At 37.3% G+C, this 12637-nt stretch overlaps 1 protein-coding gene across 1 annotated transcript; it reads right to left on the bottom strand.

The window, feature by feature from the left end:
* Positions 1-10385: 10385 nt before the first annotated feature.
* On the bottom strand, positions 10386-11696 carry LOC141587933 (uncharacterized). Its single transcript, XM_074409397.1, has one exon. The coding sequence runs from the start codon at positions 11694-11696 to the stop codon at positions 10386-10388; it is 1311 nt and encodes a 436-aa protein (XP_074265498.1).
* Positions 11697-12637: the final 941 nt, after the last annotated feature.

The following is a 12637-nucleotide window of genomic DNA, read 5'->3' as shown; positions in this document are numbered from 1 at the left end:
CAGAGCTCTCTGTCCCTTCTTCTGGCCTCAGCATCTGCTCTCCTTTGGTCTTCTCTCATGTTTTCCATAGCTTTCTGAAGATTTTCCACACCAGTGAGTAAGATTTGTGTGGGACTAGGTGGCGGAGTGGTGCCTGAACTTGCTATTCCCTTGTCTGATCTGGGGTGAGTTGTGACAGCAGGAGTCTTAGGAGGTAGAGAAGCTTTTGTTGACGGTATGATTCTTGAGTTGTGTCCGGGAGCCTGCGTGGCCACCGTTGATGTTGGATTTTGGGTAGATAGTGGTGGTGTTGATGGTTGCCTGCTCCCTGACACGGCTTCAGATGCTTGCTTTTCCATTGTATATCTAGAATATCAACGATTGACGACCACAAGGCCCCACGGTGGGCGCCAAACTGTTTAGGTATTTTTACCCAAGTCGATTGATTAGGATCAATGTAGTCTATATTCGATGGTCGATTGTGTAATAGTTTGTATGTCAATAAGTAAATAGGAAAATAAAGTGAGTAATGTAAATTGACACGAGAGATTTGGTGACGCGGAAAACCCAATGTGGAAACAACCGCGGGAGGGACGGTACCCTGCCAAGTGTTGCACTATATGAATAGGAGGATGATTACAATTATGGTACGAAGCTTAATCCTGCCGACCCTAGGTGTCAGGCCTGCAAGATCTAGAATGAACGTGTATTATTTGCAGAGATGTGATCTTGAATGTTTTATGAATGAATGCGGGTGTTGAATGTATGAATTCTTGATTCGCTCCCTTGGCTATTTATAGAGTAAGAACCCTAGATATGTCCTACCTTAAATATGGAAAGGGAATATAATTTCCATAAGGACTCTTTCCAAATCCGGACTCCCTTGCCAATTCTCCTTGATCTCCCTGACTTCTCCCTAACTTCTCCCTGACACTTCTTTCCTTAACGCGGGCGCCTTCTATGATGGGCTCCTAATCTTCCTTAAGCCCGTTTCTCCATTCCCTTGTCCGCGGGCTCCCTTCCTCCTTATCAATCCGTTCATAGCCTTTACCTCGTTAAGTGGGCCTCCTCCATTATGCTATTGTTAGCCCAAACAACTATCACCAACAATTTCCCAAATTACAACTAAAATTTCAATTCCTTATATCTTAGACGGTCTCTACAGCTGTGAATATTTCATCATAATTAACACAAATTAACTCAACTATTACAATCTTTAGGACTTAAATCTTCAAAATACATCCATATTCAACACAAATTCCCAATCATATGAGACGAATTCAGTTTGAGGCACTTTTAAGACGGAGTTTTAAGACAAATATTTGAGGTGGAAATCACAAAAATTAACTCCCCACATGATATAGACAACATACATTACCCAATTTTTCCCCTTTTACATGTAATAAGCAACCAAAACTCACTTCAAATTACCAAACCCTAGAAATTTTGATCACAAGCATATGCAATTTCTATTCGATTTTTGTATTATAAACAACAATAATCATAAAAGGGAAGCATCTAGATCATATTACATCAATTACAAGCAAATTTTCTTCCATACGAATCGATTTTTTTTTCAGTTAATTGATGAAAAGCATTAAAATAGGAAGAAAATCATACCTTAATCAAATAGGAAGTAAAAGCACAATTACAAGCAAGTGAAATCGCCAAATAAACCACCACAACACAAGATTTGAGAGCAAGAGGAGAGGTATGGAGGTCTTAGGGTTTATGAATGAGATAGAAATAAAGAAAGATGGATGAAAAGAGAGTATAAGAATCCCGCAAATATCAGGGTACTGTAGCTTACTCGATCGAGTATGTCGGGTACTCGATCGAGTGCCCTCTATTCGATCGAGTAGGCGCTATTCGGTCGAGCGTCCGTAGGAAATTTCCACATCCTCGGCGTCATAGCTCCCTAACTAGATCGAATGAAGTCCACTCGGTCTAGTAGACACTCATACTTGGCCAAGTAAGGTTGGGCACACGGTCGGAATTACGAGGTTAACTGAAGATTCCTGCAAAACAACATCACGTGTCGATTCCATACCAAGTTCGGAAATCGTCACCGGTTATCAAGTTCATTCAAATTATAACATTACTACTCAATTATACCACACCGGTTACACCAACTAGGATACATATCAAGTTATTCTATAACGAACTCCACACAACATAGTTTACCATGCTATTAAATCATTCATGTATACATTTAACGCATTACTTCATATCTAAACCTTTGTCTACGACTTTACTAGCAACTTACAATCGCATTACTCCAAACACTTATTTAACATTGAATTTCAATGTATCATCCAAGTCTACTAGCAGTGTAACTGTGCTTTAACATGAACAACTAGTCTACTCAAATTAATCATGTCACATGCGGAAGCTTTCAACCATTCATATATTACCTTCATCCTTGCTATTTTGGTAATCCTCATTACAATTCTACAACTCTTTAACTATCATCATTAGCACTATTATAAGACTTATAAATCTGTGTAGAAACTACCATTACTAAAAACCTGAAACAAACACAGCCATTACTAAAAACCTGAAACAAACACAACCATTACCACATTGCATATCTTATCACACGTTTCTACCCTTTTCAAACACACACCAATTAATTCCATTAGGAACTCAATCACATATAACTCTAACATGACCCTGACACACATACTAACTTCACCAAAGACTCAGCCACAATCACAACAAACATAATCACCATACACATTAAGCACATATTTGCCAACTCCACATTCCCATACCCAGTGACTGGCTTAAGCACAATGGGGCCAGGATTTTGAAATGAGGGCACCTACTCACCCAAAATCTAGCATCAGCTGGGGATCCCATTATACATACACCAGGTTCATTTTATTAGACTCACTACGTTCATTAGCTTCATTTGTTACAGGTTCCAAAATCGTTGCTCTGATAACACTTTGTGACACCCCCATATACCGAGAAGCCTTAACTAGACCTTCCTTACCATATAAGGGCATCACCATCTCGGTTGCCCGAGGTAAGTATTCATCAAAAGTCGATAAAAGAACAATTACAGTTATATTACAAGTGTTACATCTAAACTATTAAATGAAAGATACAACTCGTCAACTATATACTACTTCTGTCATTACTCGTGAGGACTCATCCCAACCAGGACTCCAACTAGCATCCAAGACAGCCCCTGCTAAGATGGACTGCTCACCATAAGGGATCACGGCAGACACAACAAAACAAATAAGACATCCACACAAGGTCAGTAACTGAGGTATGACACAACAAACAGTACCAACATATTACAAACACAACCAAACACACATACATAGTCATAACCACTCCAACCAATATCCGTCACCGACTGTCCATTGGACTAGCCCTGCCAGTGGGGGACCGTAACCGTTCCCACCTAAGCCCCACTCATCATATCGAGCGATAACCCTATCCCATTAATGTGCACATCCCCTTCCGTGGCGGGTTCCACGGAGGGCGAAACTAGGGCGTGAAGCCACTCCCGCAAGTGACTCCACTCAGCCGAGGATGCACCTCGAGAACCAGAGACAATCAATCACACATAGCTGCAATACAACGACATGTAACAAAACAGCATACACTAACCAACTACCATGTATACTCAACCACGCGGTCACAACAACAATACAACAATGGCACAACAACCACACACTAGACAATCAACAGAAACTGAGTAGGCGAACCTACCTTTAACCAAAAGCAGCGATTCCTCGATCAACCATACGACATCAACCAAGCAAGCCATCCCTATACAAACAGTACACAAGCCTATCACTACCAAACACAACCCTACAGGGAACAACAAAGACAAAGATGATGACGATGAAATACCTACGCATCTCACAACGGCGTTAAGACCGCTACCCGACTCAAGCAACCCAACCTCAAAGCACTAGCATCCTCAAAGGCTCCCATGGAAGGTATTTGGTGAAGGGAAAGGAGGGAGGCGACCTATAGATCTGAAAGAAGGAGGCGGAAATGATTTGCGGTTTTAACAAAACACGATTATAAACCCTCGCTGAAAAGACGCTACTCGATCGAGTAACCCACTTACTCGATCGAGTGGCCTCTACTCTATCGAGTACCACTCACTTCTAAAGGCAATCATGGCATAAGGTAAATCTGGCGCGCATCACTAAGGGCTATTACCTGCTCCCAAGGTTGGTCAACGTTGGTCAACGGGTCCCTAAAAGGACGGGTATTACACCGGCCTCCTTGCATTTTGAGAAGCAAACATATTAACTATATCTTTATATTCCAATTGTTCTAAAATATCATTCTCGATCGCAATCAACGCCAAACCATTGAGCCTTTCTTGTGACATTGTAGTTCGCAAATAAGATTTCAACAATTTGAGTTTCGAAAAGCTTCTTTCCGCACTTGCAACAGTTACTGGAATAGTGAGCTTGATTTTATATGAAATAATCACATTAGGAAAACAACTAAAATTCTTCAAGAAGTTTAACACCTCAACCGCTCCCAATTTCTGCTTAGGCAAGACCCCCCTTAAAAACTTTAACTCCATGTATATATCAATTCCATTAAGATCAGTTTGTTCATCTTTCTTAAGGGCATCTTCAAGACCAATGCAACATAATTTTAAGTGTGTGTCTTCCATGGAGAGAAGTCTTTCAGAAGTAAATAAGAAGCCAAAGACATTCTCAAACTCTTGATATTTTTCAAACCTCCATTTTAATGAAGTAATGGCTTGATCAACAATGAATAAAAAATAATTAACCCTGAAGGATTCCTCAGCACATTGATTACTCACCACTGATGGGTCATTTTGATTTTCATCAAATTGTCTCTTTTTTCGAATTACTCGTCTTTAAGGAAATACGGGGTTGATATTTATTTCAAGAGAAATCTTTTTAGCTTCTTCAATAGCGTTCTCAAGGCCAGTTTCTCGAAATTCCTCAAAGAAAGTAACTAAACCCTTAATCTCTTTAATCGCAACATCTATAAACATATCCTTCGATTGCAAACTCTTGCTCACCAAATTAACATGATACAACATTTCATACCAAATATTTATTGCCACTAAAAACTCAAAATCACCAAGTTCATTCAATGCAAGAGATTTTGCTTCACTCCTTGTTTTGGAATCATTATCTTTTTCGGCTACATCTGTAGATACCTCATTTCCGCACCTCCCGCAAGCCACCCGGTGATGATTGGGTCGCATGTTTGGTACGCGGAACGATTTATGACAGTTTGTAAGTTTATCATCAAGTGATAGCTCAAATACTTGTGTCTACCCCTTGGCTGTCATCTACGTGCCGATACGGTCATTTTGACAGTAATTAGAGTTCATTTGGAGTCCGGGACAAAAACCGCTTCATTTTCTAATAAACCGTGTTAAAATGCCGAGTCGGAATATCCTAGATTATTCCGGATATTTTTACTCCATAAATTAATTTTATATCTTTTGGCAAAATATATCCCAAAAATCTTATTTTAGGGAATAAGGAAGTTGAGATCCACCGCAATTCCATAAAAGAAACACGGAATTCTTTCTTCCGCAGGAGGAAACCCCTGGGGAAAGTACGCAGCACCTGCTGCGCCTCTTCGAAGGATCGCAGCAGCAGCTGCGCCTCTTCCCCAGCTCTTTCCTACGTATTTTCATATTTTTCCGTGATTTTTTTCCAAAGTTTGAGTCATTCCATAACTCTCCATATTTTTTAGTATAAGTAGGGACCTTCGTTCCACATATTTTTCATGCGAGTATCCGCCCTTCTCTTCTCCCTTTGCATTCTAAGACCGTGCTCTAAGCTTTTGACGTCTACGTGCTTGATCAATTGACCACGTAAGCTCAGATTATTCTGAGTACCAGTCACGTTGCATGACCGACCAATTTGACCAACTACACATCAACTAATCAATCAATTTAATCTAAATCCTCTTACGATGGCACTTTCATCATACATTCGAGTCGACCAATCACTAAAACTCTAACTTAGTTAATCTCGTTTCGTCAAACATGTAAGTCTGAGGGTATAAATCCCATCTTTATTATTGTATTTTATTTTTGTACCAATTAATGTAAGATTTACGTCAAAAGTATGCTTAAAACCGATTTCTAAAACCCTTTAATCAAACCGTTTTTACGGATTAACAGTAGACAGACGTCGAGAAGAAACGCAGCAACTACTGCGCCTCTTCCAGAGGCTGCCGCAGTTCCTGCCTTTCTTCTTCTTCCTCACTTCTCTGTAAATTCGTTCCTTTTCCTTTGTTTTCTTGGTTTCTTCTCTTTTCTTCATACATAATAACTTTAATACATATTCTTAATAAATATCACGCTTTAATTCCGGCTGATAAGTGCATATTTTATATACTTTCATCCCCTATATTAGCTCCATTTTATTTGTTATTTAGCACTTATCATAGTGTCATAAGTTAATATTTGTTGTTCTGGTGTATTTGCTTGTCTTAACATGTTTTTGTAGGAATCTAAGCATTTAGAGGCTTTTTCCTATCATTTTGTACACTAAGTCCACTAAGCTAAACAAGACCTAATATTGGACTAGCATGGAAGTGTTTGAATGGGTGTTTTCATGAAGATTTGTTGGATTGAAGTGAGAATTACAATTGAAGCCTAATGCAAAAGTCAAAGCCCAATGTTCAAGTCCAAGTCAAGGTGGAAAGCATAAGATTCCAACATGCTTAAGATACTTTTTTGGGAGCTCTAAACATGTTAGATGAAGCATTTACCCGGGTGCATTAAGGATCATTTATCGCAAACATTGGATTCCTTCAAGCATTAAACAAGAATTTAAGCCAAAATACCCGGATAACCACGACCCCGATTGAGGCCGCACAACCCCGATCGGGGCTGCATGCTCATTGATTGTTTACGTTTTCCTTCTCCTCTCCTATAAATAGGAGAGGTATTCCAAGGCTTATGCATCTTATTTTCACGTCTAAGTTTACTTACAATAGCCTCAAGCATTATATTTTCTCTCATTAGTTTTCTCATTTTAATTTACAAGTTGTTAAGCATTCCATTAGTTAATATTTCAACATTTTGTACTACAAACTATTGTTCAAGCATTTGATATTCAAGCATTTGGTTATTGTTATTTGTTTTTCCATATAAGTTCTCTTCCATTAAAGTATTTCTAATTCTAAGTTTGCAATTTCACATTACTAATTTAGTTACCACATAGTTTACAATTAAGTACTTCATTTTACATTAGCATTATTCCTTTTACATGTTATATTATCTAATCCATATAAATCATACAACCATGTTTAGCATTTCTTATAATTTAGTTTGCAATTTACATTTTAGTATGAGTAGCTAAATTTCCTAGTCTAAGGGCTAGGGGAGCCATGCAAATCAAGTATATAACATGATAAAATAGGTTGATGATAATATTGTTTAGATAGCTTCTATCACATGCTTGTGCCATAACGTTTAATCTTTGTTTAAGGCCTTATTCAATTGATTAAGTTTGTTCATTCGTTCTATAAGTCAAGAGGCATGGAATTAAATTAGACTAAGCATGTATAGTAGGACGACCTAGTCATGGACGAGAGTTTCTCTATGACCCGGTCTATGGTTGACACTAATATCGTAAGATGGGTGTCTCTAAGCCTAAGCAATTGACAATGTTATTAGTACCGAATTTATCATGATCGTATTTTTACCCTTGCATGTGCAACCCGAACCCCTTAGACTCTCCTTTTAATTATATAACTTACAACATAGTTTTTATTAATCATCAAACAAACAAACCAAATCAAAAATCGAAATCAACCTTAATAAGAATCTACCCATAGCAATTCACGAAGTAATTCCCGTTTCCTTGTGGTTCGACCCCTATTACTACATTAATTTGTGTCTAGGGTATAAATATTATTTTTGCATAGGTACGCGATAAGCCTATCACCGGCTTAAAACCCTAAAAATCGATATTTGCGGGTTTTCGTCATTAAATCAAACCCGGATTTTTAGAGACTCGATTTGTTCATATCAAGTTTCTGGAGTTCGCCTTTGTACATATTTTTACCGTTTATTTCCAGTTTGTTTAACTCGTTTCCGTTTTCGTAAATAACCTAATTAATTTGTAATTAGTTCTAACTCGTTTGTAACTAGTTATAACCCTTCTATACTTCATTCTTAATCTGTTTTAAGTCGTTTTTATCGCTTTTATGACTATTTCTTATGTTAATAATAAGCTAAATCACTTTCAACCGAGTCAAATATCAATAATCAACCATTAAATACACCAACGAACCTTAACAACACGCAGTTCTGACTTCACAGCCAGAACTCACCTCAGGAACAGACGCAATGACTAGAGATGGCAATTGGATCCAGATCCTACCCGGATCCGCCAGACCCGATATCATAGGGTCGGACCTGGATCCCATTATTTTGGATCCGTAGGATCCGGTTCGGATCCAGATCCGTATACGAGTATGAGGGTGCGGATCTGGATCCACCTACTGAGATCCGAATCCGACCCTTAGATCAATTTCTAATTTTTCTAAGTCTAATTTTAGGCCCAAGCCCATTCTTTATACAGGTAGTTTGGTATTGTTGCTCAATTGTTCATTTGTTCCTCAAAATTACACAACTCTAATTTTCAATTTCTACGACTCTCTAGTCTCTGCCGCATACTATACTCCTCCGTCTCCGACATCTCTCTTTCAACGGTGGCTTTGTACTCATAGTTTGACGATCTACAGACTCACCGTTCCTCATCTTTTCTATTTTCCACTTCATTTAGGTAGTATTATTTTTTTAGGTTGTTATTGCTTCTTACTTTTTACAATGATTTGGAACCGTTTTTTTTTTTTTTTTTTTTTTGTTTATAGCTCATCTTTTCTATTTTCATGAGTACTTGGGCGTGTTTTGTGTATATGTATAGATCTTACACCCTGATTTATGGAGATAAGGAATCAAGTCTTGATGATTAGTTTCTGTGAACAATTTATTTTATTATGAATCGGCCAAAATGATTGTTCTTTGTAAGATGTAAGACTAGGGATGGCAAAGGATAGGATCTGGACCGGATCTTATAGGATCCAGATCCAGATCCATTTACACATGGTGTATCCATATCTTACCCAGATCTTGAGGGTCCAAAGTTTCGAGATCCATATCCGGATCCTATGGATCCGGGTAGGATCCGGGTAAAATCCAGATCCATCATTCTTAGTATAACAAGGTAGCAAGCCACTACTTCACAAATAAAGTACACACTAGTGAATTAACTCCAATCGTAAACATTATACCATGTTGTTCACTTCACAATGAGAGACCATGTCCAAAAGAAGAAGAAAAGTCATACAAAACAATTACTGCCAGTGACCACTGCGCCTCTTCCAAAGGACGCAGCATTGCTGCGCCTGTTCCGGGTTGAATTCTGTCTCTGAACTTCCATTCTTGCTTTGACCTAATTCTTTAATTACGTAATTAATCGACTATTAGCCATAATATCTCCCTTAATCTGTCCATATTTTCTAATCTAGTTTATTTTCCCTTTATTTTCTCAAAGTATTCGTCTTAAACATATTTTTGACGTAAATCATTGTAATTTATTGTAATTTCAATTATCGTTATTTAATTTATCGTATTATTTATTGTATGATTTATTTACTTGCTCTTCACATGTAAATTAATTCTAAACCATAATCCGACATTAATGAGTGCTAAATTATTTGTCAACCGACATCGTTAATTCACATGCTAGGACTAATCTGTGGATGTTGCATTGCATGCATATAATCGACAACATATCGAGTAAAAACGATTTCCCTAATCATTAGTAGAGGACGCTATCGAGGCGAGCGGGATTAGGTGTTCAGTAAAAGGACTTCCTAATACGTACCCTCACCCCTTACTCGAGATCTTTGTGAACATCCTTGTTCATTGGCATCCACTAGAGTCATTCTAGACATAGAATGCTAAGGGTAACGAGTTCTTAGTGTTCATGTCACTACTTTGTTTCTTAACATGACACGAGGGTATTCGAACGGTTCCAATTTCCCATAAAAATTGATGGCGACTCCACAAATGCAAACGCTTGTTCTCAAGCGCCCCCGTGGCCCATGTCCACAACATCAAGAAAAGCTTCTCGTAGGTCCCCAATTTGGAATCTTATAGCCTTTCTACTTTCAATACGACTCTCCCAACGAGTGACCAATAATGGTTTAAGAGTTAACTTTTTTACATTATTCTGTAAAGTATTCCATCTTTTATTTGAATTCGCTAATATCGTGTATATGCGTTGAATAATTCCAAAAACGTCTCTAGCTTTACCACAGGTTTCAGCCATATGACACAATATCAAATTAAGACTATGACAAGCACAAGACATATAATAAGCTCGGGGATTTATATCTATCAATTTCTTTTAAACTCCTCGGTGCTTCTCTTTCTTATTTGAGCCATTATCATAACCTTGCCCCCTTATATCATCTATGTCAAGACCCATATTTTTTAGTTCAACCTGGAGAACATCAGAAAGGCCCTGACCTGTTGTATCATCAACATTCAAAAATCCCAGAAACGATTCCTCGATGGTAACACATTTTAAAGAAACGTCAACATATCTTAATATCATAGTCATTTTTTCTTGATGGCTGCTATCAGGAGTACAATCAAGTATCACAGATAAATACTTTACTTGTTTTACTTTTCTTATGATTTCAGATTTAATTTGAGAGGCAAGCAAAAGGATTAATTCATTTTGGATTCTGTGACCAAGATAGTGAACATGAGTATCATGATTTGTGATTCTTCGAACATGCTCTTGAACAATAGGATCAAACTCAGAAAACATTTCTATTAAACCCAAAAAGTTTCCATTACTACCCTCGTACAAACGCTCCTTGTAACCTCGAAATGCTAAATTATGCTTAGCAAGAAACTTCACAATTGAAATTATTCTCAATAAAACTTGATTCCAGTGCTTCTTTTTCTTTTTAATTTGAGATTGATTTATACTATCAATTGTTTGATTATTCCGAAGTCTCAGACACAAATCATACCATGTGGTCATATTTTGAATATGCTGTAAACTTGATTCATGTTCTTTAAGCCTACCACTAAGATGTACCCAACTATCGAAACCTTCCATCGCTAATCTACCTCTTCTTGCACAACCTTTACTAAAACCCTTACAATAAAAACAGAAGACTTTATCAAGTTCCTTTGAATAAACAAGCCAATCTCTGTCACATTTTTCTCCATTCGGTAAAATTCTAGTATAAGAAGTGAATGAGAAAAATCTATTTAAATCATCCTTCGGACCTTGATCAATAGGCATATCCCTTCTAAGGCCCTCCTCAACTATAACATCAACCATCTTAGAATCTAGAGCATCCCAATTTCTAGGGTCAAATATATCAAATCCAAATTTTTCCATATAATGGGTAACCTTTTGAGTTTCAGTATCACTTACAACATGATTATCAGTATTACCACCATCACTTTGACCATCATTATTTTCGTAATTTTCCCCTATGATACCTTCTTCAACAAAGAGGTTGAAATTATCAAAATTCTCATCACAACTAGTCGTCTCATTTAAAGGGGTACTATGAGATGGATTCAAAAAAAATTTATCAAGAGCCCCTTTTTTAGATTGATTCAATTCTTCAATCCTTTTCCTTTTTTTTTGCTTTTCATACCCAGATTCGTGTTCCCTAAGTCTAGAAGACATGATTTATTGATTGACGATTTAAAAACAGTAGAATGCCCAAACAAATCAGCAAATAAGCATTAAGAAATTCACCCGGAATATCTGGAGGCACAAATCGCAATTGACAATCACAACAAGTTTGCAACCCTTCAATCTTCAAATTTTGTAACCTAAATAAAATCAATGAGCACAAACATTACAATTAACTAAAGAAAGTTAGAAAACCAAGTATATTTACAATAAAGAAGCAACGAAAACATTAGATTGAAAAAACAATGATAGTTAATTAAGAAAAGAAAATCTTACCATGACAATCAATTAAAGATGAATATTGAATCAAGAGAGGACAAGATGATGAATTAATTAAGAGAATAAGGTTTGATTTTCTAGTTTTTAATTATTTTGGGTATTTCGGGAAAAATTAATAGAGTAATCTTTTTTTTTTTGTTTATCGATGGAAAGCAGTAAAGGGAGAAGGTGGAGTAGCGTTACAGTGTGTCGTTTTTAGTACAATTTTTTTTTTAAATTAAACAGTGTAATTGCCAATTTTGGGCCCTTTTATTTTTGGGCCCCTGTGCAGAGGACCGAATCCCACAGGTCTTGGGCCGCCCCTGATAGCCAATACACGCAAAGCATCGGAGAAGACGCTTGGTAAATTCTTCCAATCCTTTCTCCTTTATCCTTCCTTTTATTTTTGTATATATAAGCATGGAGGAGGATGAGATATGTGATGTGGGTGTTTCCTTTGAGAATCGTTTTGTATATGCTTGTGTTGTTGGTGTGCTGGTAGGACTAGATATTGTGTGCATTTAGAGTAGATATGTATATATGTGTTCACTCTTGCATTCACGTAGCTTGTTCATATATTTAGTTGCATTTCATACACGTTGCATCTTGTTTGTAAATAGTTGCATATAGGGTCTAAATGTGGAGGGTATATGTCGTCAATGATGATAATTGTT

Source organism: Silene latifolia, chromosome 6, assembly GCF_048544455.1.
Source record: "Silene latifolia isolate original U9 population chromosome 6, ASM4854445v1, whole genome shotgun sequence".
NCBI lineage: Eukaryota > Viridiplantae > Streptophyta > Magnoliopsida > Caryophyllales > Caryophyllaceae > Silene > Silene latifolia.
The sequence above is the reverse complement of the archived record's forward strand: the minus strand, read 5'-3'. Positions and strand labels throughout refer to the sequence as shown.

Coding starts and splice junctions, on each gene's coding strand:
- LOC141587933 (XM_074409397.1), bottom strand. CDS start 11,696: ATGTCTTCTAGACTTAGGGAACACGAATCTGGGTATGAAAAGCAAAAA.